At 50.6% G+C, this 25,903-nt stretch overlaps 4 protein-coding genes across 5 annotated transcripts in view; all 4 read right to left on the bottom strand.

Moving 5' to 3' along the window:
* Positions 1-1,471: 1,471 nt before the first annotated feature.
* On the bottom strand, positions 1,472-4,396 carry LOC148829016 (uncharacterized). Its single transcript, XM_088923289.1, has one exon. The coding sequence runs from the start codon at positions 4,219-4,221 to the stop codon at positions 2,704-2,706; it is 1,518 nt and encodes a 505-aa protein (XP_088779415.1). The 5' UTR covers positions 4,222-4,396; the 3' UTR covers positions 1,472-2,703.
* Positions 1,472-10,571, bottom strand: LOC148829015 (uncharacterized). Of its 2 annotated transcripts, XM_088923286.1 has the most exons (3): positions 8,700-10,571; positions 7,100-7,338; positions 1,472-4,414 (listed from the first exon to the last, which is right to left on the bottom strand). In XM_088923286.1, exons 1-3 carry the CDS (start codon positions 10,114-10,116, stop codon positions 4,406-4,408), a joined length of 1,665 nt encoding a protein of 554 aa, XP_088779412.1. In that variant the 5' UTR covers positions 10,117-10,571; the 3' UTR covers positions 1,472-4,405. The 2 variants fall into 2 exon arrangements, with proteins under 2 accessions (XP_088779412.1, XP_088779411.1); XM_088923285.1 differs by lacking the exon at positions 1,472-4,414 and having other exon boundaries at positions 6,903-7,338.
* Positions 10,572-14,771: 4,200 nt separating this feature from the next.
* On the bottom strand, positions 14,772-18,352 carry LOC148829014 (uncharacterized). The gene is made up of 2 exons (XM_088923297.1): positions 18,179-18,352; positions 14,772-16,955 (listed from the first exon to the last, which is right to left on the bottom strand). The coding sequence occupies exon 2, from the start codon at positions 16,760-16,762 to the stop codon at positions 15,644-15,646; it is 1,119 nt and encodes a 372-aa protein (XP_088779423.1). The 5' UTR covers positions 16,763-16,955; positions 18,179-18,352; the 3' UTR covers positions 14,772-15,643.
* Positions 18,353-20,438: 2,086 nt separating this feature from the next.
* LOC148829013 (tripartite motif-containing protein 16-like protein) overlaps positions 20,439-25,903 on the bottom strand; it is a 9,393-nt gene continuing 3,928 nt past the window's right edge. Inside the window, exons 2-4 of the mRNA XM_088923307.1 lie at positions 22,102-22,164; positions 21,630-21,769; positions 20,439-21,072 (exon numbers count right to left, since the gene is read on the bottom strand). Coding sequence (XP_088779433.1) covers positions 20,647-21,072; positions 21,630-21,769; positions 22,102-22,164 — 629 coding nt within the window. The 3' untranslated portion in view covers positions 20,439-20,646. The remainder of the gene's footprint in view (positions 21,073-21,629; positions 21,770-22,101; positions 22,165-25,903) is intronic.

Here is a 25,903-nt window from a genome sequence, read left to right as displayed (position 1 = left end):
CTCGCACCCTCTTGAGAAAGACTCTGGGGGCTGTGAGTCTTTCCAGGGATAGGAGACCTCCTGGTCAGGGCTGGACAGACATCGGATCGTCTCCGTTTCTGTACTGTTGTCAGTGTTGAGCTTCACCAGCCCTGCGGCCCTGAACATCCAGCCCTCAGACCTCGGTGTAGCGCCTGATGGGAACAGCACCCATGAGCACAAATGATCTGTGTATATTCTTGTAAATGTCTTATGATCAGTTCACTTACAAGGCAGAATTAATTTATGTCAAGCATGTGTGAGAACTACCACAACTTCTGGCAAGTTATTCATTGAGATGCTACTGTACTACTGTAAAAATGCTCGGGACATTCGTGTGTGTTGGTAACAAGAAGACATATATCCTACAGCAAAGTATTTTAAATATTGTACCTATTGTATCTAATTCAGTACAGGAACTCTGTAAAACTGGGAAAGCATGGCTTTATTTCAGATAGTCTGATCACTGTCTGGCGGCGGTGTCAGATCTGATCCCCCGATTGGAATAAAACCCCGGCTCGTGTGTGTCTGTTAGTGAAAGTGATAACTCTTAACATCAGATGATTGAGTACAGAAAAAGCAGAGAGGAAAACAAACATGAATTCCCTGTTGTTAAGTTGTAAAAAAATTAAATAAGTACAGCTCTTCACATCCTACCTTCTGCTGCACAAGTAAGTTTGTGTGTCTTCCGCCTGAATCCGGTGTCCTAGATGATGAGAACAAGGTGCTCTCAGAGGCACAAGCGCGGAGGGTGGTGGTGATGGTCTTTCTTATCTCTCTCTCCTCCCTGTCTCACCATCTTCATTCTGTTTTACTCTACTGATCTCCCGTCTAGCATCTCTCATTTTTACTCTGTGTTTCTGTGAAGATTCTAATGATGTAATGAAGTTAACACACCAGAATAAACTATACGATCCCTTTCATCAACTGTGTTTGTCCGTCTCTCAACCCACCTGCAAGCAGGTAAACACTGCCCAGTGACCGAAGGTTTGCCGAGATGTGAACTTTCAAGGCGTGAACAGCAAACGTTATAGATTGTCTAGCTCACACCTGAACTGTAGTGATTTATATGGTGTCTGTCCATCCATCTCCTATCCACTTCCTCCAATTCAGGGTTGCAGGGGAGCAGTAAGATAGAATCAATGAGATGCAGGTCAGAGTTGCTGTAAGTCCCTGCTCAACCTCATACTGAAAGCTGGATCCTTCCCTGAGGCCTGGAATCAGAGATCGATCACCCCCATCTTTAAGAGTGAAGACAGACTTAACCCTAATACCTACCAGGGCCCCTGTACGAACAGGAACCGGAGGGAAGATATTCTGTAGCATCATGAGTACCCCAATACTGGCTTTCCTTAGCAAGCAAAGAGTCCAGAGTAAAAGTCACAGCAGCTTCCTACTAAGCAGCTGCACATCCGTCCACACTTATAAACAAACATGTCCACCAGAAATATAGAGGAAAATTATTTGCCTGCTTTATTGATTTCAAAAAACCATTTGTCTCAATTTGGCACAAAGGACTGTCTTACAAACTTCATCAAAGTGATACAGAAATAGTCATTAGGTCCACATACTTGGAGAACAGGTGTGCAGAGAAAATTGGAAACAACAGGACATCGTTCTTCACTCAGGATAGTGCAGGGAGACTGGGCTTAGGCTGCACAATATATCAATGAGACTGGCAGCACCACAATACACATCACAACAAAACATGCATAAGAAACCAACAAGTATCGGTATTTGTGAACTGATCTGCTGCGACACGAAAGGTTTATCGTTAACTCCGAGATTAGAAAGAGGAGAGGTAAAGCCAGAGTTAGAATATCTCCACTGTACCGTGTTCTTTTCCAGCTCAGAGGCTTTTATCAGTCTCAAATAATTACATTGCATTCATTTCCTCAGATACAAGTAAATACGCATTTCCTACTGAGAACGATCAATCGTGTTTAGAATAACGGTTCAAGCCCCGAGATTTTTAACATGAAAAAAAAAGTTTCATACTCAAAAGATCTGCTGTCCAAATGTTCTTGGTGATTTAAAACTCCCCTCTGAGAAGACAGAGCTGGGCCAGTCTGTGGTCTGAGTTGTCAGCTGCGTGTTCTGTGCTGGGAGTATCCCAGTGCAGAGAGAGAGCGCTTTACCTAGTGCTACAGCTTCTTAGTGAATATACTAGGACACTCAGTATGTCAACAAAAACATTCCCGCCCTCTTATTTCGCAAATAACAACAAGGGCTGTTTGAAGTGTCGTGGCTCGGAAATTCAGAGTTTCCAGATTAGTTGAAGAGAGATGAGAAGCTGGTCAGTAAACCTATGACAATGAGTTGTGTGCTAAAGTCTGAGGTAAGACATCACAGGATGTGATCATGGACAATTCTGGTATCCCTGCTGCAGGTTCCTCATTGCTGGATGTTCCTCTGGGGGAGGGAAAGTGACCTTGGACCCATAGTCTTAGCAGAAGGAGACCAGAGTCCAGCTGTGCTGTACATCATTACATGGTTCAGAATGTAGACAGCTTCTTGGTATCTTGGTCAAGACCCGGAAGATCTTTATGATCTCAGAAGACGTCTCTTCTGAGCAGAATTCTTCTGCTTTTTCACAGAAGCCTAAGCTGCTTGATTCGAGGCCGCATAAAGACTTCTAGTAATGATAACACTTATATTCTAAGTGAAATAATATGCCTGGAACCGCTACAATGGTTCGTCCCCTGCATGAACCCGTTGGTGACGCTTGAGGGCTCCGGCGTGTTTGAAACTCTTGCCACACTGTTCACACGAATTAGGTTTCACTCTCGTGTGAATCCGTTCGTGATATTTCAGGGCGCCGGCCTGATTGAAGCTCTTCCCACAGTGCTCGCACCAGTACGGTTTCTCTCCTGTGTGGATCCGCTCGTGAGTCTTGAGGTCTCCTGAACGGTGGAAGCTCTTCCCGCACTGCTTACAGCAGTACGGTCTCTCTCCTGCGTGAATCCGTTCATGAATCTTGAGATGTGCGGCCAAACTAAAAGTTTTTCCACACTGCTCACAGCAGTACGGTCTCTCTCCTGTGTGCAGCTGTTCGTGGCGTTTGAGGGACCCTAAAACACTGAAACTCTTCCCACACTGTTCACAGCTGTACGGTCTCTCTCCTGTGTGAATCCGTTCATGACTTCTGAGTTTTCCTGAACGTTTGAAACTCTTCCCACACTGTTCACAGCAGTACGGTCTCTCTCCTGTGTGAGTCCGTGCATGCATCTTGAGATGTGCGGCCAAACTGAAGCTCTTCCCACACTGTTCACAGCAGTACGGTCTCTCTCCTGTGTGAATCAGTTCATGACACTTCAGGGTCTCTGCCACACTGAAACTCCTGCCACACTGTTGACAGCAGTAAGGTTTCTCTCCTGTGTGAGTTCGTTTATGACGTTTGAGGGCTCCTACCTGCTTGAAACTCTTCCCACAATGTTCGCAGCGGTACGGTCTCTCTCCTGCATGAATCCGTTCATGAATCTTGAGATTTGTTGCAAAACTGAAACTCTTCCCACACTGTAAACAGCAGTACGGTTTCTCTCCTGTGTGAATCCGTTCATGACGTTTGAGGGCTCCTGCCTGGTTGAAACTCTTCCCGCACTGTTTACAGCAGTACGGTCTCTCTCCTGTGTGGATCCGCTCATGACGTTTGAGGGCTCCAGCCACACTGAAACTCTTCCCACACTGTTCACAGCAGTACGGTCTCTCTCCTGTGTGAATCCGTTCATGACTTCTGAGGGCTGCTGATTGGCTGAAGCTCTTCCCACAGTACTCACAACTGTACTGTCTCTCTGCTGTGTGAATTCTTTCATGATTCTTGACTACTCTTTCTTGAATGTTCACATTTCCTCTGGTATCTTTTGTAGTCTGGTCAGACTCCTGATGGGACTCAGTGTCCAGTGCTGCAGAGCTGAGGGACTGAATCCTGGACAGATCTGCAGTGTAGCTGGAGTCCAGATCACTTTCACTCTTCACACCGGGAGACACAACATCTGAACAGGATTCATGAGATTCTTGAAGATCAAGTCCTTGTGTCTCACACTGAGGTTCTGTTTCAAGACTCTTAGATTCCAGTATCTGGAGTTTGTGTTCAACACAACCACATCCTACTGCATCCTGAGTTCCCAGCTCACCCTTCACACACAGAGCACACCCTGGTGCACTGAGTCCTTGTGTAACACAGCCTGGCTCTGGCTCTGCCATGTGGACAGACTCTGGTCCTCTGAGCTCCTCCTCACTCTGTCTGGTCCTGTGCTGCTCAGGGAGCCCCTGTCTGTCTTCAGGAGCTGTGGGCTCTGTGTCCTGCCTCAGACTGGAGCCCCACTCCTGCTCACAGTGCTGCAGCTCAGTGGGGCCCTGTCCCCAGTGTCAGGGAGAGCGCTGGTCTCTACAGCTCCTGGGGGAGAGACACACAGGAGAAGGAGACATTATCCATCTGCTCTGAGAATGACATTAGTTCATGCAGTGTATATCAGGACAACTATATAACATGTTATCTGCAAAACATTTCTTCCTTTCTCTCCATATAACTTTCCTAACCACATTTCCTAACCATGTTTATCTCAACACACTGTTGGTAGATCTATGTTAAATGACATTATGAAACACACTGCTGAACAGTGAAACTCTGTCCACTAAGTAAGGAAGCACTTTCTTCTGCATAAGCAGACAGCCTGTCTCTGTGGAGATCACAGCTCACTCTGCTGCTCCTTCATCAGGGACTCATCAGTCCAGACGAGTGGGCCGGTCCCAGAGGAGGGGGCTCATGCCCAGGCCATGACACTCCTCCACCAGGCCTCACCCATGAGTTGCTGTTTCTGGAGTCACTGCAGGTCCTTCTCCCTCCACACTCTGACCTTTCCTTCACTCTGCTGCAGGCTTGTCCTGCTCTCACCTGTCAATAGATCTGGGCTCCCAACCTCTCCTGGCTCGTCTTGTGCTTCTGAGAAAACTCTGAAGCATGGGGGAGGAACTATCAGCTTTAACAGACTCAAATGATAAAATACAGGCGTAATATATTTGACTAGAACCATCAAGTGCCGTTCATTAGAATCACAATAAAAACACAGAAGGCAAACAGGAAAACATATCTGTACAATATCATTAGAGAACAAGTTAAAAAAAAAAACATTCCCGCAGGACTTCCTTGGAATTTTAGAAGGAAAGTCCAGAGTCACGGAACTGCCGGCGCTGGTGCTCCTGGCAACAACAACAACAACCTGAACGCAGCAGGCCCCCTGACGACGCCGTTTCACCGGCTCTTCACACTGCCCTGGCTCATTCGGAAGATAAAGACGCACACGTCAGAATGCTATTCATCGATTACAGCGCCCGCCCCTCACACTACAGCTCCATCCAGACTAGTCCGCCAGCTTCATGACCCAGGCAGCCGCACCTGTCCCTGCGGCCTGATTCTGGACCGCCGGACTGGCAGACCGCAGACCTGGAGTCAGTATAGGTGTCCCCCAGGGCTGTGTGCTCGGCCCCCTGCCGTTCTCCTTGTTCACCCCACGATCTCGTGGCCAGACACAGCTGCGACTCCTTCTACGGATATGCTGATGACCCTACAGTACCACCACTGGCCGAACCACCGCTAAGGATGAGACGGCCTACAGGGGTGAGGTCAGGAGCCTGGGGGAGTGGCGCACTGACAATAGTCTCTCCCTCAACGTCAGCAAAACCAAAGAGCCGGTCATCGATTTCGGAAAGCAGGGTGGGGGGGGGCCGCACCCCTCTTCACAGCAATGGGGTGGCTGTAGAGATGGTGAGCAGCTTTCAAGTCCCTGGGTACCTTCATCGCTAATGCTTTAACGTGGTCCCAGCACATAACTGCAGCTACAAAGAAAAAATAGGTCCATCTTCAACTGTCCTTACTACGTTTGATTTTTCTTGAGAGTGCGTGATCACACGTGGGTAACAGTGGGGTTTGGCAGCAGCTTGAAGACGTCACAGGGGGTGATCAGGTCAGGCCAGACCATCAGACTTCCAGATTCAGAGACAGTGAGGGAACTCAGCTGAACTGGCAGCCCAGTATGTGATCTCCTGTCCCAGCCCGAGGAACAGTGAGTCCGTCTCCCAATAATGCGCCTTCTGTTTACAGTATATGTCAATATTTTATAATATGTCTTTGTTGTAAATGTCTGTAATATGTCTGTAGATTTTATTTTACTTTTATTTTTTGTTTTGTTTCATGTGAATTTCATTATTTTTATTTGCTTTGGCGACACTGATTGTACCCATCGGTCATGCTAATAAAGCACCTTGAATTGAATTGAAATTACTGCACCTCGATCACTGACTCGCATGGTTGTGCTGACTTGTATCTAAGTTGTGTTATTTCACTTTTGTTGTCACTGCTGTTCGTGTCCATGTTTTGGCGATTCTTCAATGTCTTTGTATTGGAACATGCGTGCAGATAAGCGTATCACTGCACTTGTGCGCGACGAGTAAACCGAACTGAACTAACGGATTAGAGCAGCAATTACACAGACCTGTCCCGACCGCAGGAGCAGGCTGACAGTCCAGGGGACGAGACAGAAACAACAGGACACTGTTTTCTCTTCACTCCCACTGCAGGGGCTCAATATAAACAGCGGTGAAGCATGAAGACACTGATAACACCTCTCTCTGTGCTCGTCACTGGACTCCGCTCGGACTGCTCCTGAACTCGCTGGGACTCCACAGGACTCGGGTCAGCTGGAAGACGAGCCGGACTCCGCTCCGCTCCTCTTACTGAGGGACACGGACCCCGGAGATTCAAACCCGAACCGGACTCGAAGACTTCTGTATTGATCACAAACTAGACCCCCCAAAACCCCACTGACCACCGCTCGCGCCGCTTCAGTGTAAACAAAGCTTCACGCACGCGCTGATCGGGTCCGGGTCCGGGTCCGGGTGGGCACTGTGCGCCCAGCGGAACCACAGTTCCAGCAGGATCAGCACCTGCACCCTGTGCTCAGGGCGAGAGGACACAGCGCAGACAGCGGGCTCAGAAAGTCACACATCTGGGGAGCAGCCCGCAGGCTGCGGTCAGAAATGAGCTCAGATGTCAACAGACGGACTCAGACTCAGCGTGACTCACCGGCCCAGCAGGGACCCGCTCAGGGCGGGTCAGGGAGTCCGGTTCTCCTGACGGAGGGAGACTTGTTCTTCCAGCGGGACGGACCTGCAGGTGAGACCCTGCACAGCGGAGACACGCGCGGCCCCCACTGGCGCGAGCTCGGACCTTTGTGCTCCAGCAGCGCGAGACCGGAAATCCCGCCCCGAGAAGAGAGAAGACCACGCCCCCTTCCTCTACAGTTTGCGCCGGCAGGAGTACAGCTGGGAAAACACAACACATTCATAAACATCTCCTTTTTCATTTGCATGAAAAGATGTTCTACAGATGTAAGCAGGTGTTTTGTTTAACCGCCTAGTTTATATCGATTGATCCCGGATATATTCTATAAAATGGTTGTTATTGTCCAGATGTTTTTAAAATAAGTTTTTATTTCAACACCAGAAATACTAAAAAGGAGACAGAATATTGAAGTAGCCGGATAGCCTTGTGAAACACGAGAGAGCCGGGAGTAACTCCCACTAGGTACTGCCTTACAACCAAGGATAAAGCAATAACATTTAAAACTGTTGCTCGGTTTTATCCCGTTAAACTAACACTTTCTAGATTCAAACATAAACAAGATCATTTGTGTGTCCAATAGAGCTGGAAAGAAATTCTGACAAGTTTATTTGTGGTTTTTATTTATAGGTATTTTGGGTCGACTTTCAAAACCTTAAGCCTTTAAGTGTCAATATTAGATTTAAGGACCTTGATGTTCTATTGTACTTTGTAAGATGTAATGTGAAAAAATAACATTTCTTTCTAGATCATCTGTTAGTAAAACTGGGTCAATATCACATTCATAAAATGATTCTCCCTTCTTTCGGGAGGAAATGGGAGTATTACTTAAACTCTTCATAAAAAGTTGCAGTTATAAATAATGAAAATACCAACATGCAATGCATGGAAATTATGTAATAAAAAAGTAAATTTATTTTAAGAGAAATGCTTCGTCACCCTATGTATTAATCACAATTTAAAGCTGTAGCATACAGAAAAAAAACATCCCCTGGGACAAAAACACCCACAAGTTTTCTGTTTTATTTTTGGAACAAGTAAAGGTTTGTTCCATGCTGAAAAGAGAAGAAAGGAAACACAACGTTCTGGCTGTGGAGCCTTCTTCTTCAGCCTTCTCTGGCTTTGAAAAAAACAGATTAGGGGACATTTTATTTTAAGTTCCCTTTAGTGCTGTTCTGTGATTTTGTTAAGGGAAGCTCTGCCTGGGGTACTGCAGCATCTTTGAAAAGAGAATCACTCCACTCCACCTCTCCGAGATGCTCTGCCAGACAGAATCTCCTCTTACACTGTAAACACCAGTACAGTTTCTGTCCTGTGTGAATCCGCTCACGACTATGAGCTCGGCCTGAGCTCTCAATCCTCTTCCCAACCTGTGTGTAGCAGTATTGTCAGTATCACGTGTGAATCCGTTTGTGACCCTTGAGGTGCACTGCCTGAGTGAAACTCTTCCCACACTGTTTGCAACGGTACGGTTTCTGTCCCGTGTGAATCAGTTCGTGGCGCTTCAGGTGCGCGGCTCGATAGAAGCTCTTCCCACAGTACTCGCAGCAGTACGGTCTCTCACCCGTGTGAATCCGTTCGTGACCCTTCAGATCTCCTGCCCGGTAAAAACTCTTCCCACACTGCTGACAGCAGTAGGGCCTCTCTCCTGTGTGAATCAGTTCATGGCGCTTGAAGTCAACTGCCCGGATGAAACTCTTCCCACAGTGTTTGCAGGAGTGCAGTCTCTCTCCGGTGTGAATCCGTTCGTGAGCCTTGAGGTCTCCTGCCTGGCTGAAACTCTTCCCACAGTGTTCACAGCAGTACGGTCTCTCTCCCGTATGAATATTCTCATGACGATGGAGTTCTCCCAACCGGCCAAATCTCTTCCCACAGTATTTGCAGAAGTACGGCCTCTCTCCTTTGTGAATCCGTTCATGATACTTGAGGTCTCCTACCCTGATAAAGCTCTTCCCACACTGCTGACAGCTGTGTGGTCTCTCTCCTGTGTGAATGAGTTTATGACGCTCCAGTTGTCCTGGCAGAATATAACTCTTCCCACACTGCTCACAGCAGTACGGCCTCTCTCCTGTGTGAATCCGCTTGTGACTCTTGAGATGTGCTGCCCGGTTGAAACTCTTCCCACAGTGCTCACAGCAGTACGGTTTCTCTCCTGTGTGAATCCGTTCGTGACGCTTCAGGTCTCCGGCCTTAATGAAGCTCTTCCCACACTGCTCACAGCAAAAAGGTCTCTCTCCCGTGTGAATCCGTTCATGACTCTTGAGGTCTCCTGACTGCTTAAAACTCATCCCACACTGTTCACAGCAGTACGGTCTCTCTCCCGTGTGAATCCGTTCATGACTCTTGAGGTCTCCTGACTGCTTAAAACTCATCCCACACTGTTCACAGCAGTACGGTCTCTCTCCCGTGTGAATCCGTTCATGACTCTTGAGGTCTCCTGACTGCTTAAAACTCATCCCACACTGTTCACAGCAGTATGGTCTCTCTCCTGTGTGAATCTGTTCATGACGCCTGAGGTGTCCTGCCCGACTAAAACTCTTTCCACACAATCCACAGCAGAATGGTCTCTCTCCTGTGTGAATCTGTTCAAGATTCTTTCCTTTTCCTGTTTGGATGTTCATTAATCCAGTGGTTTCTGTTTTAATCTGGTCAGACTCCTGATGGGACTCAGTATCCAGTGCTGCAGTGCTAAGGGACTGAATCCTGGACAGATCTGCAGTGTAGCTGGAGTCCAGATCACTTTCACTCTTCACTCTGGGAGACACAATATCTGAACAGGATTCATGAGATTCTTGAGCATCAAATCCTTGTGTCTCACACTGAGGTTCTGTTTTAAAACTCTTAGATTCCAGTATCTGGAGTTTGTGTTCAACACAACCACATCCTACTGCATCCTGAGTTCCCAGCTCACCCTTCACACACAGAGAACACCCTGACACACTGAGTCCTTGTGTAACACAGCCTGTCTCTGGCTCTGCCATGTGGACAGACTCTGGTCCTCTGAGCTCCTCCTCACTCTGTCTGGTCCTGTGCTGCTCAGGGAGCCCCTGTCTGTCTTCAGGAGCTGTGGGCTCTGTGTCCTGCCTCAGACTGGAGCCCCACTCCTGCTCACAGTGCTGCAGCTCAGTGGAGCCCTGTCCCCAGTGTCAGGGAGAGTGCTGGTCTCTACAGCTCCTGGGGGAGAGACACACAGGAGAAGAGACTTTAATAACAGCTCTGATCAGACTGGAGCCCTGTCCCCAGTGTCAGGGAGAGCGCTGGTCTCTACAGCTCCTGGGGAAGAGACACACAGGAGAAGAGACTTTATTCACCTGCTCTGAGAATGGACATTTTTGTCTGTTAAATATTTCTCTCTTGCTGTTTAACTTTCATAACCAGATTTTATTTAACTTAGTCAAACTTTCTTTACCACATTTATCTCAATAAAGATATTTCAGATGTGTTAGTGTCTGTATTATTTATGTTAAATTAATACAATGCCCTACTAATCTCAGGACACATTCAATGTACAAGTTAGTATTTGGTAGAATTTTTCTTTCAAGAAGAAAATGTATGAAACATGTGACCAAAAGAGCTTAGCAGAGTCTTCTTACACTGAACACAATTATTAAAAAGATTTGGGTCCCAGACACAGGAGCAGGCTGACAGTCCAGGGGACGTGACAGAAACAACAGGACACTGTTTTCTCTTCACTCCCACTGCAGGGGCTCAATATAAACAGCGGTGAAGCATGAAGACACTGATAACACCTCTCTCTGTGCTCGTCACTGGACTCCCCTCTTACTGAAGGAAACAACGTTTCGAACCAGAACCACCGCAAACCAGAGCTCGGGTTGCTTCAGCCATCTTTGTTTAATCTATAAAACGCCGTACAGGAGAAATTTCTAAATCGTATAAAATATCCGGAATTTCCCCTATTCTTTCAACCTTTGGGGTCTCAGTTTGATATCGTGTTTGTAGAATTACTGACGGACACGAACATCTCCAGCGCACTTCCGGCTTCCGGTGAGCGCTTTATGGTAGCCATAGTAACGGGCGCTGATCGGGTCCGGGTCCGGGTCCGGGTCCGGGTGGGCACTGTGCGCCCAGCGGAACCACAGTTCCAGCAGGATCAGCACCTGCACCCTGTGCTCAGGGCGAGAGGACACAGCGCAGACAGCGGGCTCAGAAAGTCACACATCTGGGGAGCAGCCCGCAGGCTGCGGTCAGAAATGAGCTCAGATGTCAACAGACGGACTCAGACTCAGCGTGACTCACCGGCCCAGCAGGGACCCGCTCAGGGCGGGTCAGGGAGTCCGGTTCTCCTGACGGAGGGAGACTTGTTCTTCCAGCGGGACGGACCTGCAGGTGAGACCCCGCACAGCCCCACTGGCTCGAGACAGGAAGTCCCGCCCTGCGAGGAGAGAAGACCACGCCCCCTGGCTCTCCAGCTCTTCCTGTGCTGGGCGATTTACTGATAGAAGGAATTTACTACGACATGTAAAAGATACACGAAAATATTTCTAATTTATTTTGCTTAACCACTTGTATTATATTGATAATGTAATATATACATAATGTAGAGGTTTCATATTTGTCCGGGTATATTTAGTAAAGGAATTAGCTGGACACAGGAGATCTTATATTACTGATAGCGCCTTATAAATAAGGCTATAGAAATAACATTTAAATTTGTTCATAGTTCTTAATTTATATCGAGACTGTGCGACAGCTTCCACAACTTCTGGTACGAAACACATTACTCCCTTAGAAGGTGGGTACCATGATGCTATAAAAATCCTCTCTTTTACAGCTCTGGTGTGCTGATACACAGACACGCATGGGTTTGTAACCTGTGTATATAACCTTTGTAACCTAAAGTTATACATCAGCTTCCTACTGACACAACGCTGCCAAAATCTCCATGGAGCCCAAGAACCTCTTAAGGCCTTTGAGTTTCTCCACATTCAGACATTTTGAAGAATTCTCTCCACCAACATGATTTTAAGCTTCATGCAATATTTAATAAATTACCATGATGAGAAATGATGAGTCACACTTTGATTATTAACCACACTGATGTTTTCATAACGGCTCTGATCAGACTGGAGCCCTGTCCCCAGTGTCAGGGAGAGCGCTGGTCTCTACAGCTCCTGGGGGAGAGACACACAGGAGAAGAGACTTTAATAACAGCTCTGATCAGGCTGGAGCCCTGTCCCCAGTGTCAGGGAGAGCACTGGTCTCTACAGCTCCTGGGGGAGAGACACACAGGAGAAGAGACTTTAATAACAGCTCTGATCAGGCTGGAGCCCTGTCCCCAGTGTCAGGGAGAGCGCTGGTCTCTACAGCTCCTGGGGGAGAGACACACAGGAGAAGAGACTTTAATAACAGCTCTGATCAGACTGGAGCCCTGTCCCCAGTGTCAGGGAGAGCGCTGGTCTCTACAGCTCCTGGGGAAGAGACACACAGGAGAAGAGACTTTAATAACAGCTCTGATCAGACTGGAGCCCTGTCCCCAGTGTCAGGGAGAGCGCTGGTCTCTACAGCTCCTGGGGAAGAGACACACAGGAGAAGAGACTTTGGAAAGCAGCTCTGATGAGTGTCCATGTTATCCAATGTGTTGCACATTATGAATGGGTCCTAATAAAGTGACCAGACACTGAATATTGGGGGACCATATTTTAGGTTCACAGCAAAAAGTTTTATAATGGAAGTTAGGAAGTTAGATTGTAGTGCAGTGACTAGGCAGTGTGTACACCTGTGGAATCTTCACACTTCTATCTCAGCCAGTAAACACTGATGAATCCCCCCACCCCCACGAAGAAGTAATTAATTAATGGAAACCAGTGCCACTGACATACCGCTGTCCACATCAACACACAAACCAGTGTCACTGACATACCGCTGTCCACATCAACACACAAACCAGTGCCTTTGAAATGTCGCTGTCCACATCAACACACAAACCAGTGTCACTGACATACGGCTGTCCACATCAACACACAAACCAGTGTCACTGACATACGGCTGTCCACATCAACACACAAACCAGTGTCACTGACATACGGCTGTCCACATCAACACACAAACCAGTGCTCTTAAAATACAGGTGTCAAGCGCCATTAACTCTCAGGCACAAAACATAAAATAATAATGGAAATCGGACTTAGAAAACTCTCCATGTCTTTAAAAAAATACAGGACTTCAAATAAAACTTTACTCTTCAATAGAAATAAGCGCATGAATACGTGTAGGTTTGCTTATGACAGTGGAATACGAGGCCTAGCAAACACTGGTGGTAACACCAAAAACGATTTTCGAGAGGCTTCGGTGTAAATTCGAGAGGCTGAAACCCGGCGGGGGCATTTAACGCTGACCACCGCACTCCTTATGACATGCGGGCTGGTGAGCCGAGCGCCTGTCTATCGTCAACACCAGAGGGGGGGGAACAGCCCGCCCGCTTGAGAAGCTAGGAAAGGGACTTCCGCCCGTGGTGACGCAGACCGGAAGCTACGCAATTGCACGCCGCGCCGCCTGACGCCCTTCCCCGGAGACCGGGCGCCTAGCAACGCCGACGCGCGACTCCCTCCCGGCTCCGGAGGCGGCGCCGCGGTGCGCGACACGTCCGCCCGGGCCAGGTTCGGGCACGACGGACGGAGGGACGGACGGACGGACGGAGGTAGGAGGGTTTCACTCACCGGTGCGAGGGCGAGGGGCGGCTGCCGCCTTCTGCAGCAGACGCGTTGGGCTGGACCCGTCTGCCTCTCTTACCTCACGGGGCCGGTCGCGCACACCCCGGCTGGGCCTCGGAGCCAGTACCCGAACCTCCCCGCTCGGAGCGCCTGGACCTGGGACATAAGCAACCATGACTGACGGCCTGGGCCGCACAGCACACGGAGCCTCTCTCCCTCACCAAACATTACCGGCCGTCTGCGCAGGCGCGGCGCTCACACAGCATGTCGGGAATTGTAGTCTTTCTTCTTCTGCGGCACTAGAAGCACTATCGGGGCAGAAACCCCGGACGAAATCCATTTGTATAATCACGTAGCCCCCACCCCCCCCCCCGTCCACGTCCACCCAGAGCATCCTCAAGGCACTCCACATCTATCATCCGTCGAAACGTACAGACAACGGGGAGAAAAGCACGTGCAAATGTGAAACGAAAAGAAATAGGTTAAGAATCAAGGTCGTGGGAAACGAGTTTCGAGGCGAGATTTAAAAACAGCAGCAGCAGCAGCAGCATAGGGTGTATATTTAATGTGCTAAGGAAGACGAGGTTCAAGCGCGAGGAAAGTCGGGTTTAAAATAACATGTATTATGAGATCAGTTACACGTACAGGGCTGGCACAGGGCTGAGCCCTGCTGCCTCACAGTGCCAGGGCCCCGGGCTCAGTCCCTGGGGTGCTGTCTGTGTGGAGTTTGCGTGTTCTCCCTGTGTTCACAGGGATTTCCTCCCACAGTCCACAGACAGGCTGGTGGGTTGTCTACTGGGAAAACTGGCTCTGGTGCGAGTGTGTGTTTGTGTGTGTCTGTCCTGTGATGATTTGGCGTCCCGTCCAAGGGGTACCCCACCTTGTGCCCATTGCTTCCTGGGATCGACTCCAGCCCCCCTGCGACCCTCCCCACTTAGCACAATGGCCCCACACCATAACTACACTTACTGGATTAAATAACTTTACTGCTCAATGAGGAAACAATGAAAGTATAAATAAAGACATGAATGTCAGTTACAATACATATAGTAAGTTCTGATGCACCCATGTACAATAAGACCATCATGCAGTACAGTAGAGGAGTCCAGCTGTAGATTAAACACTCTCTCCTGTGTGATCAGTGTCCAGCTGTAGATTAAACACTCTCTCCTGTGTGATCAGTGTCCAGTACAGTAGAGGAGTCCAGCTGTAGATTAAACACTCTCTGCTGTGTGATCAGTGTCCAGCTGTAGATTAAACACTCTCTCCTGTGTGATCAGTGTCCAGTACAGGAGAGGAGTCCGGCTGTAGATTAAACTTCAGCATGCATCTCCATCAGGGGGGTTGTCTCGAGAGCAGGTGGTCCAGGCACTTGCTCGAGTGCAGGCTGAGCTCCATAATCACGGATGTGAGCCTGGGTCACGTGACCAGGGTTCCCCCGAGCCATTGCACACGATTGGCTGAGCGCTGCCCAGGGTACGATGGGATCGGTTTGGCAAAGCCCCCCACTGTGGCCACCTAAGGTACCTGCAGGCATGCCATGCTGTTGGAGAGAGATGCACCAACATCTTCCAATATCACCCTAGCCTATTACGGGGGGGGTGGGGCTTGGAGTTACACGTGACGTGTTAACAGATGATCGGTGATTGGCTCCCTCAAAGGGAGGGGGGGATGGGGTGCAGGGCCACACTTCCTCACTCTTCCCAGCGGGCAATTCCTGGTCAGGGGGCGCAGAATAAAACTAACAGGTGAACTAATTTGTCACCATTTCCTTCCCTTTGTTTGGGTAAGGCAAGCAGCCGCGGGCTGGCTGCAGGCCCGGAGGTGTCCGGCGTCTCTACGACACCCCCATCGGGGGGCCGGAGCTAACCCCGCCCCCCTCTCTCCTCTCTCTCGCGTGAACCGACTGGTGCCTCTTCAGGTCCCCCGCGTGGATGAACCCCTTCCCGCACCGGGTGCAGCAGTAGGGCCTCTCCCCCGTGTGCGTGCGCTGGTGGTAGGTCAGGTGCCCCGTGTGACTGAAGCTCTTCCCGCACTGGGCGCAGGAGTAGGGCCTCTCCCCCGTGTGCGTGCGCCGGTGGTAGGTCAGGTGCCCCGAGTGGTTGAAGCTCTTCCCGCACTGGGCGCAGGCGTACGGCCGCTGGCCCGTGTGTGTGAGCTTGTGGTGTTTCAGGTGCCCCGGGTGGTTGAACCTCTTCCCGCACTGGGCGCAGCAGTAGGGCCGCTCCCCGGTGTGGATGCGCTGGTGGTCCTTCAGGGCCCCCGACTGATTGAAGCTCTTGCCGCACTGGGGGCAGGCGTAGGGCCGCTCGCCCGTGTGGACGCGCCGGTGCTTCTTGAAGTTGCCGATGAAGCGGAAGCTCTTGCCGCACTGGGGGCAGGCGTAGGGCCGCTCGCCCGTGTGGACGCGCTGGTGCTTCTTGCAGTTCCCCGCGTGGTTGAAGGTCCTGCCGCAGCGGGTGCAGTGATAGCGCCCCTCCGCGTCCCGGGTGGACTCCGCCGCGCTGGGCGGCCCGGGGCTGCGCCGTGACGGGGGGCTCCCCTGGTCCTCGAGCCGCTCGGTCCCGGGTTCGACGGCCCGAGCGGGTTGCGGTTCGCCCCTGTCTTCTTCTTCTTCTTCTTCTTCTTCTTCTTCCTCGTCTTTCACGCGTTCAGACACCGGAAGGGGCTCGTCTTCTGTCTTAACGGAGGTCAGCTCTGCTCCGCCGAAGGACCCGGAGTCGCTCTGCTCTTCGGTCTTGATGCCGTCCGGTCCGGCGGTCTCCTTCTTGATCTGCGTCGACCTCAGGCTCGGCTCCAAGTTCAGCTCTTCAGCGCCGAGAGGCTTCAGGAGATCCGCAGCGTGGGTAGAGTCCAGATCCGGGTCGCTCTTCACACACAGAGGAGTGAAGCTCGCTGGGTCTGTCCCCAGTGTGGTGGGATCTGGAGGTGCACACTCAGCCTCTGGCTCTGCCATGTGGACAGACTCTGGTCCTCTGAGCTCCTCCTCACTCTGTCTGCTCCTGTGCTGCTCAGGGAGCCCCTGTCTGTCTTCAGGAGCTGTGGGCTCTGTGTCCTGCCTCAGACTGGAGCCCCACTCCTGCTCACAGTGCTGCAGCTCAGTGGAGCCCTGTCCCCAGTGTCAGGGAGAGCGCTGGTCTCTACAGCTCCTGGGGGAGAGACACACAGGAGAAGAGACTTTAATAACAGCTCTGATCAGACTGGAGCCCTGTCCCCAGTGTCAGGGAGAGCGCTGGTCTTTACAGCTCCTGGGGGAGAGACACACAGGAGAAGAGACTTTAATAACAGCTCTGATCAGACTGGAGCCCTGTCCCCAGTGTCAGGGAGAGCGCTGGTCTCTACAGCTCCTGGGGGAGAGACACACAGGAGAAGAGACTTTAATAACAGCTCTGATCAGACTGGAACCCTGTCCCCAGTGTCAGGGAGAGCACTGGTCTCTACAGCTCCTGGGGGAGAGACACACAGGAGAAGGAGACTTTGGAAAGCAACTCTAACAATGAGTGTATGCACAGGTCCTCCTTAAGTGTCCACGTTATTCAACATGCCACCCATTAGATACGTGTCCTAATGAAATGGCCAGACACCGAATATTGGGGGAGCATTTTAGGTTAACTAAGGAGGTAAGAAGACAGTGACTAGGCAGTGTGTACGCCTGTGGAATCTTCTATCTCAGCCTATAAACACTCATTAACCCCCCCCCCCCCCGACAAGGAAGAGATTAATTAATGCAAACTAGCTCCACTGAAATACAGCGGTCCACAACAACACACCAACCAGCTCCTCTATTATTAAGAGTGACATCTTTTCCCCACTGTCTTCCGGGGTACATTATAAACCTCGCCGCCCCGTTACAATATCACGTCAATAACGCTGAGCGTTTCTAGGTAATCCGGTCACGATTTATCTCACAGAAGCCCACCAGATGACAGAGAAATACTCGACGTTGTTAATGATACTATTAATCTCTTCGTGAGACGCCAGTGCCCCCCCCCGAAGTTGCTACAGTAAGAGCCGTGTGGGAATGAAAGCGCCTGTGTCTGTGTCTATGTCGGTCGACGGAACTGTCCGTGTCGTGAACTATTACTGCTGTAGCCAAACTGTAAATCGTCGCTCTCGTCGTCAGCCCTGCTTGGATCGATACAGACAGCAGTACCAGGGCAGGTCGGATATATTATCTGCAAGGCTTATCGAGAGGAGTTAGAGGACCCCACTTTCACCACCAACACACACCCCAAATTTGTGTTGTTACAAAACACTCCGTCTCAGCCCTGAGATGCCGACCGGGAGAGTCGGTGGTGGGAGCAGCGTCTGTCTGGGTCAGGAACTGACATGGTAGCAGCCGAGAAGCTGGACGGGTTCCGGTTTCACTCACCGGTTCGGATGAGCGGCGACTGGACCTGGAGAGCTGGGCCTGACCCGTTTCTGTCCTTTAACTCACGGCGTCAGGAGCAAACACCATCGTTGTCTTATAGGAAAGATCCTTCCCTGCTTGGAGCGCCTGGGAATCAGCGCTGCTGACCCTGACGGCCTGCATCGCGCACAACGCGGATCATCTGCGCAGGCGCGTAGCTGACAGAGAACGCCGGGAATTGCAGTCCATTTCCTGCTTTGCATTATTGTTTGGTCCAAATATTCTAATATTGGAAAATTACTCCTGATTCAATGCCCTTTGCCCTAATTCAATAGAGCTGAAGTCGAGTGTGTGACCTCTTGTCATCACAGCCTGAGAAACCGAGACTGAGAGCCTGCCTCTCATTAATAATAATAATAATAATAATAATAACAATAATAATAATAATAATAATAATACAGTGTGTGATCTCCTGTCCCAGCCTGAGGAACAGAGAGTGAGCCTGTCTCTCAATAATAATAATACATTGTGAGATCTCCTGTCCCAGCCTGAGGAACAGACAGTGAGCCTGTCTCTCAATAATAATACAGTGTGTGATCTCCTGTCCCAGCCTGAGGAACAGACAGTGAGTCTGTCTCTCAATAATAATAATACAGTGTGAGATCTCCTGTCCCAGCCTGAGGAACATACAGTGAGCCTGTCTCTCAATAATAATACAGTGTGTGATCTCCTGTCCCAGCCTGAGGAACAGACAGTGAGTCTGTCTCTCAATAATAATAATACAGTGTGAGATCTCCTGTCCCAGCCTGAGGAACAGACAGTGAGCCTGTCTCTCAATAATAATACAGTGTGTGACTTCCTGTCCCAGCCTGAGGAACAGACAGTGAGCCTGTCTCTCAATAATAATAATACAGTGTGTGATCTCCTGTCCCAGCCTGAGGAACAGACAGTGAGCCTGTCTCTCAATAATAATAATACAGTGTGTGATCTCCTGTCCCAGCCTGAGGAACAGACAGTGAGCCTGTCTCTCAATAATAATACAGTGTGTGACTTCCTGTCCCAGCCTGAGGAACAGACAGTGAGCCTGTCTCTCAATAATAATAATACAGTGTGTGATCTCCTGTCCCAGCCTGAGGAACAGACAGTGATTCTGTCTCTCAATAATAATAATACAGTGTGTGATCTCCTGTCCCAGCCTGAGGAACAGACAGTGAGCCTGTCTCTCAATAATAATAATACAGTGTGTGATCTCCTGTCCCAGCCTGAGGAACAGACAGTGAGCCTGTCTCTCAGTAATAATACAGCTGAGCCTGAACTTGACATTCCTCAGAGTCCACGTCGTGTATCATGGCCATAAGGCAGCAGCCCGAGCACCCCAGAGCATTCTGGGAATGGGGAGCGAGCACCCAGCCTCTTCCCCACAGGGGGTCCAGCTGGGGGTATGGAACCGAGAGATGGAGCCTGGTTTCACAGCTCAGAATCGAACGTCGAGGCCAAGAGAGGGCCACAAACGAGAGGTCCTTCGACCCATCTGGCCATTTGGCAATCAGTAGTTAATTGACCCCAGGATCTCATCCAGCGTGTTCCCCACTCCCACCACTCTCTGTGTACAGAAGAGCCTCCTGTCCTGACTGGAGGAGCTCACCCAGCTGTGTCTAGAGAGAAGCCAGGGTACCGGCTTCAACAACACGGCTGGGCAGCTTGTTCCACGCCCCCACCACCCTCTGTGTAAAGAAGAGTTTTTTACATGCCCTTTCAACCTTTAGTATTGAAGAAGCATTGACTTCATCTTAGGAAGAAAATTAGGGGCGCACATAAAGCCATCGACCAAAATTGTAGAAATTTTAAATGAATGATTTCATAGCTGTGTTGTAAGCTCATTAGAGAAAGGCGACAGGGTTTAGTGTGTTATCTGTAGTCCTAGCAAACACATCGAAACACGACTGGCACACGAACTCAGATAGAGCCGCAGTTTCAGTGTCAGTGACTAGATGGCGCCACACATCCACAGCGAACTCACCGGCACTGGCTGTCCCAAGGACTCGGGGACCGGCGGAGCACGCGACCGTCTCCAGCAGGGAGATCAGAATCCTGTTCTGTGTGGGTGACCTATGACCTGTTCGAACACGCACGGCCGGACAACAGACCGCCGGTCAGAGGAGTGGACACACACAGACAGGGAGGCAGGGCTTTATTTCACAGAGTCGCGGGTGCGAGAGTTGGGTGGGGGGGGGGGGTCACACTCTTGAGTCACAGCATGACGACAGTGAGGAACAAGAACCATCCAAGGGACAAAATCTTTAATGATTCCGAATCTTAATTACTGCGAGGACACACCAGTCAAAGACAGAGCGGAGGGCGGGGGGGTGACGAAGACGGCGGTGAGGATGACGAGGACGGAGGGAGGTCAAATCCCGAGAGGCGCGGCCCGGAGCTCTTCCTCTCCTCCCTCCTCCTCACCCCCCCCCCCGCCCGGAGCCGCTCGGAGCCTAGATGCGCCGAATCAGGCAGTGGGAGTTGCGCCCCACCCAGAAGACGGGGTACAGGGGGTCGGTGAAGGGGGTCTTGAACTTGTGCAGCAGCACGGCCCTCGTCTCGGCCTCGCCCCCCTCCTCCTCTCCGTCGCCGCCCTTCAGGCAGTAGAAGGACAGCACCCCGGCGGGCTGGTCCAGGTACACCCCCAGCACGTGGCTGCCGGGGGTGCCGGAGATGTCGCAGTGCTCGGCGTCGTGCCAGGCCTGGTACTCGGACCCGGCCCAGCCCAGACCCCAGGAGTGCCGGTTCTCGCCCAGCCCGCAGGCGCCGTTCTCGCCCTTCCTGCCGATCGCCTCGTACGTCACCCCCAGGACCACCCAGCCGGACCACTCCACCTCCCAGTAACACCGCAGGCCGGAGAGACCCTCCCGGCACAGAACCTGGACAGCAGGAGAGAGAGGGGTTAATACACACACACTGACTGGACACTCCAGTACATTAACACTGCACTGAGAGAGAGGGGGGTTAATACAGACACACTGACTGGATACTCCAGTACATTAACACTGCACTGAGAGAGAGAGGGGTTAATACAGACACACTGACTGGACACTCCAGTACATAAACACTGCACTGAGAGAGAGAGGGGTTAATACAGACACACTGACTGGACACTCCAGTACATTAACACCGCACTGAGAGAGAGAGGGGTTAATACAGACACACTGACTGGACACTCCAGTACATTAACACTGCACTGAGAGAGAGAGGGGTTAATACAGACACACTGACTGGACACTCCAGTACATTAACACTGCACTGAGAGAGAGAGGGGTTAATACAGACACACTGACTGGACACTCCAGTACATTAACACTGCACTGAGAGAGAGAGGGGTTAATACAGACACACTGACTGGACACTCCAGTACATTAACACTGCACTTCTGTTAATTCAACAGAAAGTAGTGTGCTCTGATGGGCAATGATAAAGTCACCTGTGGACAGTGCTCAAATCTCTCAGGCAACTCCCGATACGGGCAGGTCTCTTCTGTGCGACGGGAAACTCGACGTGATTCTTCTGAAATCCACAGGTACTTCTGGGCTGTCCTGTCATCAAGGGTCAGTGGAATAAAATCTGAGAGCAAGAGCAATAAAATAGGTGACATAGGAACATGGTTGGGCAGAAGAAACCTCACACAGATTAATACAGACTCTAATATAGACCCTAGAGACACACCTCACACACACAGATTAATACAGACCCTAATATAGACCCTAGATACACACCTCAAACACACAGATTAATACAGACCCTAATATAGACCCCAGAGACACACCTCAAACACACTGAGATAAATACAGAACCTATCATAGATCCTAGAGATAAACAGATTGATATAGATCCTAGAGCCACATGTATCCCATTTGCAGTTTCTCAGTTTTTTATGAATAAAATATTTTCCTTACATTTTAGGAGTTCCTCTCGGGTTTGGGGTTCAGGTGCATTAGGATCATAAACTGGTGCTTTCACTAGATAAACAGAGACGTAAGTGTACAGATGAGATAAACAGATGAGCAGAGAAACACCCACACCTTAAAGAGCACAGACATTTTCACACCCACAGGATCTATACTAGATCTATACTAACCTTACTGCAGTAGATTAGGTTAAACCCACACTGTGATTTCAAGAACTTTTACAGTTGAAAGCAGAGCAACTCCACTGCAGGAACACAACCCCTGTTTTATAAATGTTCTCCTGGGCATCTGTTATATTTATAGTAAAGAATTATAACATCTCTCTCGGTGCAGTGTTTATGTACTGGAGTGTCCAGTCAGTGTGTGTGTATTAACCCCTCTCTCTCTCAGTGCAGTGTTTATGTACTGGAGTGTCCAGTCAGTGTGTCTGTACGAACCCCTCTCTCTCTCAGTGCAGTGTTAATGTACTGGAGTGTCCAGTCAGTGTGTCTGTATTAACCCCTCTCTCTCTCAGTGCAGTGTTAGTGTACTGGAGTGTCCAGTCAGTGTGTCTGTATTAACCCCTCTCTCTCTCAGTGCAGTGTTAATGTACTGGAGTGTCCAGTCAGTGTGTCTGTATTAACCCCTCTCTCTCTCAGTGCAGTGTTGATGTACTGGAGTGTCCAGTCAGTGTGTCTGTATTAACCCCTCTCTCTCTCAGTGCAGTGTTGATATGCTGAGTGTTAAATGCAGTGGAGGAATGACACAGGATGTGTGTGTAAGAGCGAGAAGTGTTGTACACAGATTAACCAGTACATGATGACAAAGATTCGGGTTTCTCTTCTGACATACCGCACTGCTATATTTACACGTTAATACACACAGCACATATATCCAGCACACACACGTCATGTATATATGTGCGCCTTACTGTACTCGTGGACAATTCGCAGAATCTCTTTTGAGGGGGCCTATGCTTGAAGCAGAGCTTGTACACCTATAAACTGATCATCTGCTGACAGAGATAATCCATCAGTAACACAACACCGGTTGTGAGCTCTGGCCGGTCCCACATTTCTGAGCATTGTGCAGGGCCTGACTCAGATGCTCAAGCCGTGACTAACACGTCTGTTGGTGGATATATATATTGGGGCGCAGGAGGGTCTCTTGGATGTCACCTGTTACTGGGGGTAGTTATCGGCGATGGGGATTAGACCCTCATCCCCAGGGCGCGAGAAGAGCTGTTGCAGGAGGACTAGTGGCCTTCGGGAGCTTCCAGGTTGACGCCATCAAACAGCACTCCCTCCAGCTGCTCGCTAACGGCTTCTTCCAGCAAGGGGTCAGGGGGGAGTCAGGGTCTATCCCAGCAAGCAACGGGTACGCCTTGGACAGGACGCCAGTCCATCATAGGACACACACACACACCCTGGACAGGACGCCAGTCCATCACAGGACACACACACACCCTGGACAGGACGCCAGTCCATCACAGGACACACACACCCTGGACAGGACGCCAGTCCATCACAGGACACACACACACACACACGCACGCACGCACGCACGCACGCACGCACCCTGGACAGGACGCCAGTCCATCATAGGACACACACACACACACCCTGGACAGGACACCAGTCCATCACAGGACACACACACACCCTGGACAGGACACCAGTCCATCACAGGACACACACACACGCACACGCACACGCACGCTCACACCCTGGACAGGACACTAGTCCATCATAGGACACACACACACACACCCTGGACAGGACACCAGGACACACACACAAGGCTCTTGAGAGGCCTGGTGTGCGATCTTTGTTGACACGCTACAGATTGGACGGCCCAGCTCCAGCATCAGAACCAGGGGCCTGACAGGACCTGGAGGAACGGCCCACACTGACAGATTAAGATCTTCTAGTCACGGGGTGACCTGATCCCAGCACTCAAAATGTGCAAAGGCTCTGAAACAGATATCTGTTCTGCAGGACAAACCAGAGGACAAAGGAGGAAACCCTAGGAAAGCACATTTGAGACTAAGAAATGGAAGCACGACTCTACACAGAGGGTGGTGGGGGTGGGGAACAAGCTGCCCAGCCATGTTGTTGAAGCCACACAGACACAGCTGGACAAGATTTGGGGGGGCCAATTAATCACTAACTGAGCCAGATGGTTTTGATGGATTTTGCACACTCTGAATAAGTAGTGTCCAGTCAGTGTGTGTGTATTAACCCCTCTCTCTCTCTCAGTGCAGTGTTAATGTACTGGAGTGTCCAGTCAGTGTGTCTGTATGAACCCCTCTCTCTCTCAGTGCAGTGTTAATGTACTGGAGTGTCCAGTCAGTGTGTGTGTATTAACCCCTCTCTCTCTCTCAGTGCAGTGTTAATGTACTGGAGTGTCCAGTCAGTGTGTCTGTATGAACCCCTCTCTCTCTCAGTGCAGTGTTAATGTACTGGAGTGTCCAGTCAGTGTGTGTGTATTGACCTCTCTCTCTCTCAGTGCAGTGTTAATGTACTGGAGTGTCCAGTCAGTGTGTGTGTGTATTAACCCCTCTCTCTCTCAGTGCAGTGTTAATGTACTGGAGTGTCCAGTCAGTGTGTCTGTATGAACCCCTCTCTCTCTCAGTGCAGTGTTAATGTACTGGAGTGTCCAGTCAGTGTGTCTGTATTAACCCCTCTCTCTCAGTGCAGTGTTAATGTACTGGAGTGTCCAGTCAGTGTGTCTGTATGAACCCCTCTCTCTCTCAGTGCAGTGTTAATGTACTGGAGTGTCTAGTCAGTGTGTGTGTATTGACCCCTCTCTCTCTCAGTGCAGTGTTAATGTACTGGAGTGTCCAGTCAGTGTGTGTGTGTATTGACCCCTCTCTCTCTCTCAGGTCCATCTGTCTCAGTCCATCGCTCTTCTCTCATCACCCCTTCCTCCCTCACGCCAGCTGGAATGTGAAGTTGCTGACTTTCAGATTTACTGCTGCTCATCCATCACGGCTCAGACAGGCGGGGAGAGAGAGAGAGAGAGAGCGGCGTGGGGATTAACGAGGGAGAGAGAGAGAGAGAGAGAGGACGTGGGAGGAGGGGAGGAGGGGAGGGGGGGCCCGGGGGGATCCCTTCTTTAATAATTGTTAACGCGAGTGATGAAAGTGGGGGCCTCGATGTTTTGGCAGTAACGGGCCCCTGGCGTCAGGGCGACTGGTGGGGCTCCCGGTCATGTCTGCTGCCCGAGGGGAGTCCTGTCCACCCCCCACAGGGTGAGGCGCTGTACGGACGCACCGCTGGACGCAGGCGCGCACACACACACACACACACACACACACACACACACACACACACGCACACGGGCGACTGAGTCACGTCAACGACCGGAGCAGAGGATTCTGGGAGGACTCGGACCGGGCCGGAGACAGACACAGAGACAGCAGGGCTGGATTGGACTCGGACCGGGCTGGAGACAGGCAGTAAGACTGGATTCGATTCGGACCGGGCCAGAGTCAGACAGTAGGACTGAATGCGATTCGACTCGGACCGGACCGGAGACAGACACAGAGACTGCTCAAGGCGAGAGAGAATCGGGGACTCTCTCTCTGATGGCGGATGTTGGGGGCTGGGGCGTCCGGAGGGCGAGCAGACCGCAGCCGGCACCAGGGAGCGGAGAGCAGAGCTCCTGCCCGGACTGTCCAACTGGGTGAAGGTCACCCAAGCCGAGCTCCAGCAATGACCTCGATCACCCCTCCCCCCAGCCATGTAGGGACACGAGAGGTGTGGGTGTGGGCCGCTGGCGGGGCTCTGAGTCTGTCTGTCTGTCTGTC

The sequence above is a fragment of the Atractosteus spatula genome, chromosome 8 (genome assembly GCF_055471065.1).
Source record: "Atractosteus spatula isolate fAtrSpa1 chromosome 8, fAtrSpa1.hap1, whole genome shotgun sequence".
Lineage (NCBI taxonomy): Eukaryota > Metazoa > Chordata > Actinopteri > Semionotiformes > Lepisosteidae > Atractosteus > Atractosteus spatula.
The sequence above is the reverse complement of the archived record's forward strand: the minus strand, read 5'-3'. Positions and strand labels throughout refer to the sequence as shown.

What these genes read in the sequence shown, in the direction of transcription:
- LOC148829016 (XM_088923289.1), bottom strand. Translation starts at nt 4,221, where the DNA reads ATGGCAGAGCCAGAGCCAGGCTGTGTTACACAAGGACTCAGTGCACCA.
- LOC148829015 (XM_088923285.1), bottom strand. Translation starts at nt 10,116, where the DNA reads ATGGCAGAGCCAGAGACAGGCTGTGTTACACAAGGACTCAGTGTGTCA. An exon ending in TCACGAACGGATTCACACGG is followed by an intron (nt 7,339 to 8,699) that starts GTGAGAGACCGT and finishes GTGTTTTCCCAG; the next exon opens with CTGTACTCCTGCCGGCGCAA.
- LOC148829014 (XM_088923297.1), bottom strand. Translation starts at nt 16,762, where the DNA reads ATGGCAGAGCCAGAGGCTGAGTGTGCACCTCCAGATCCCACCACACTG.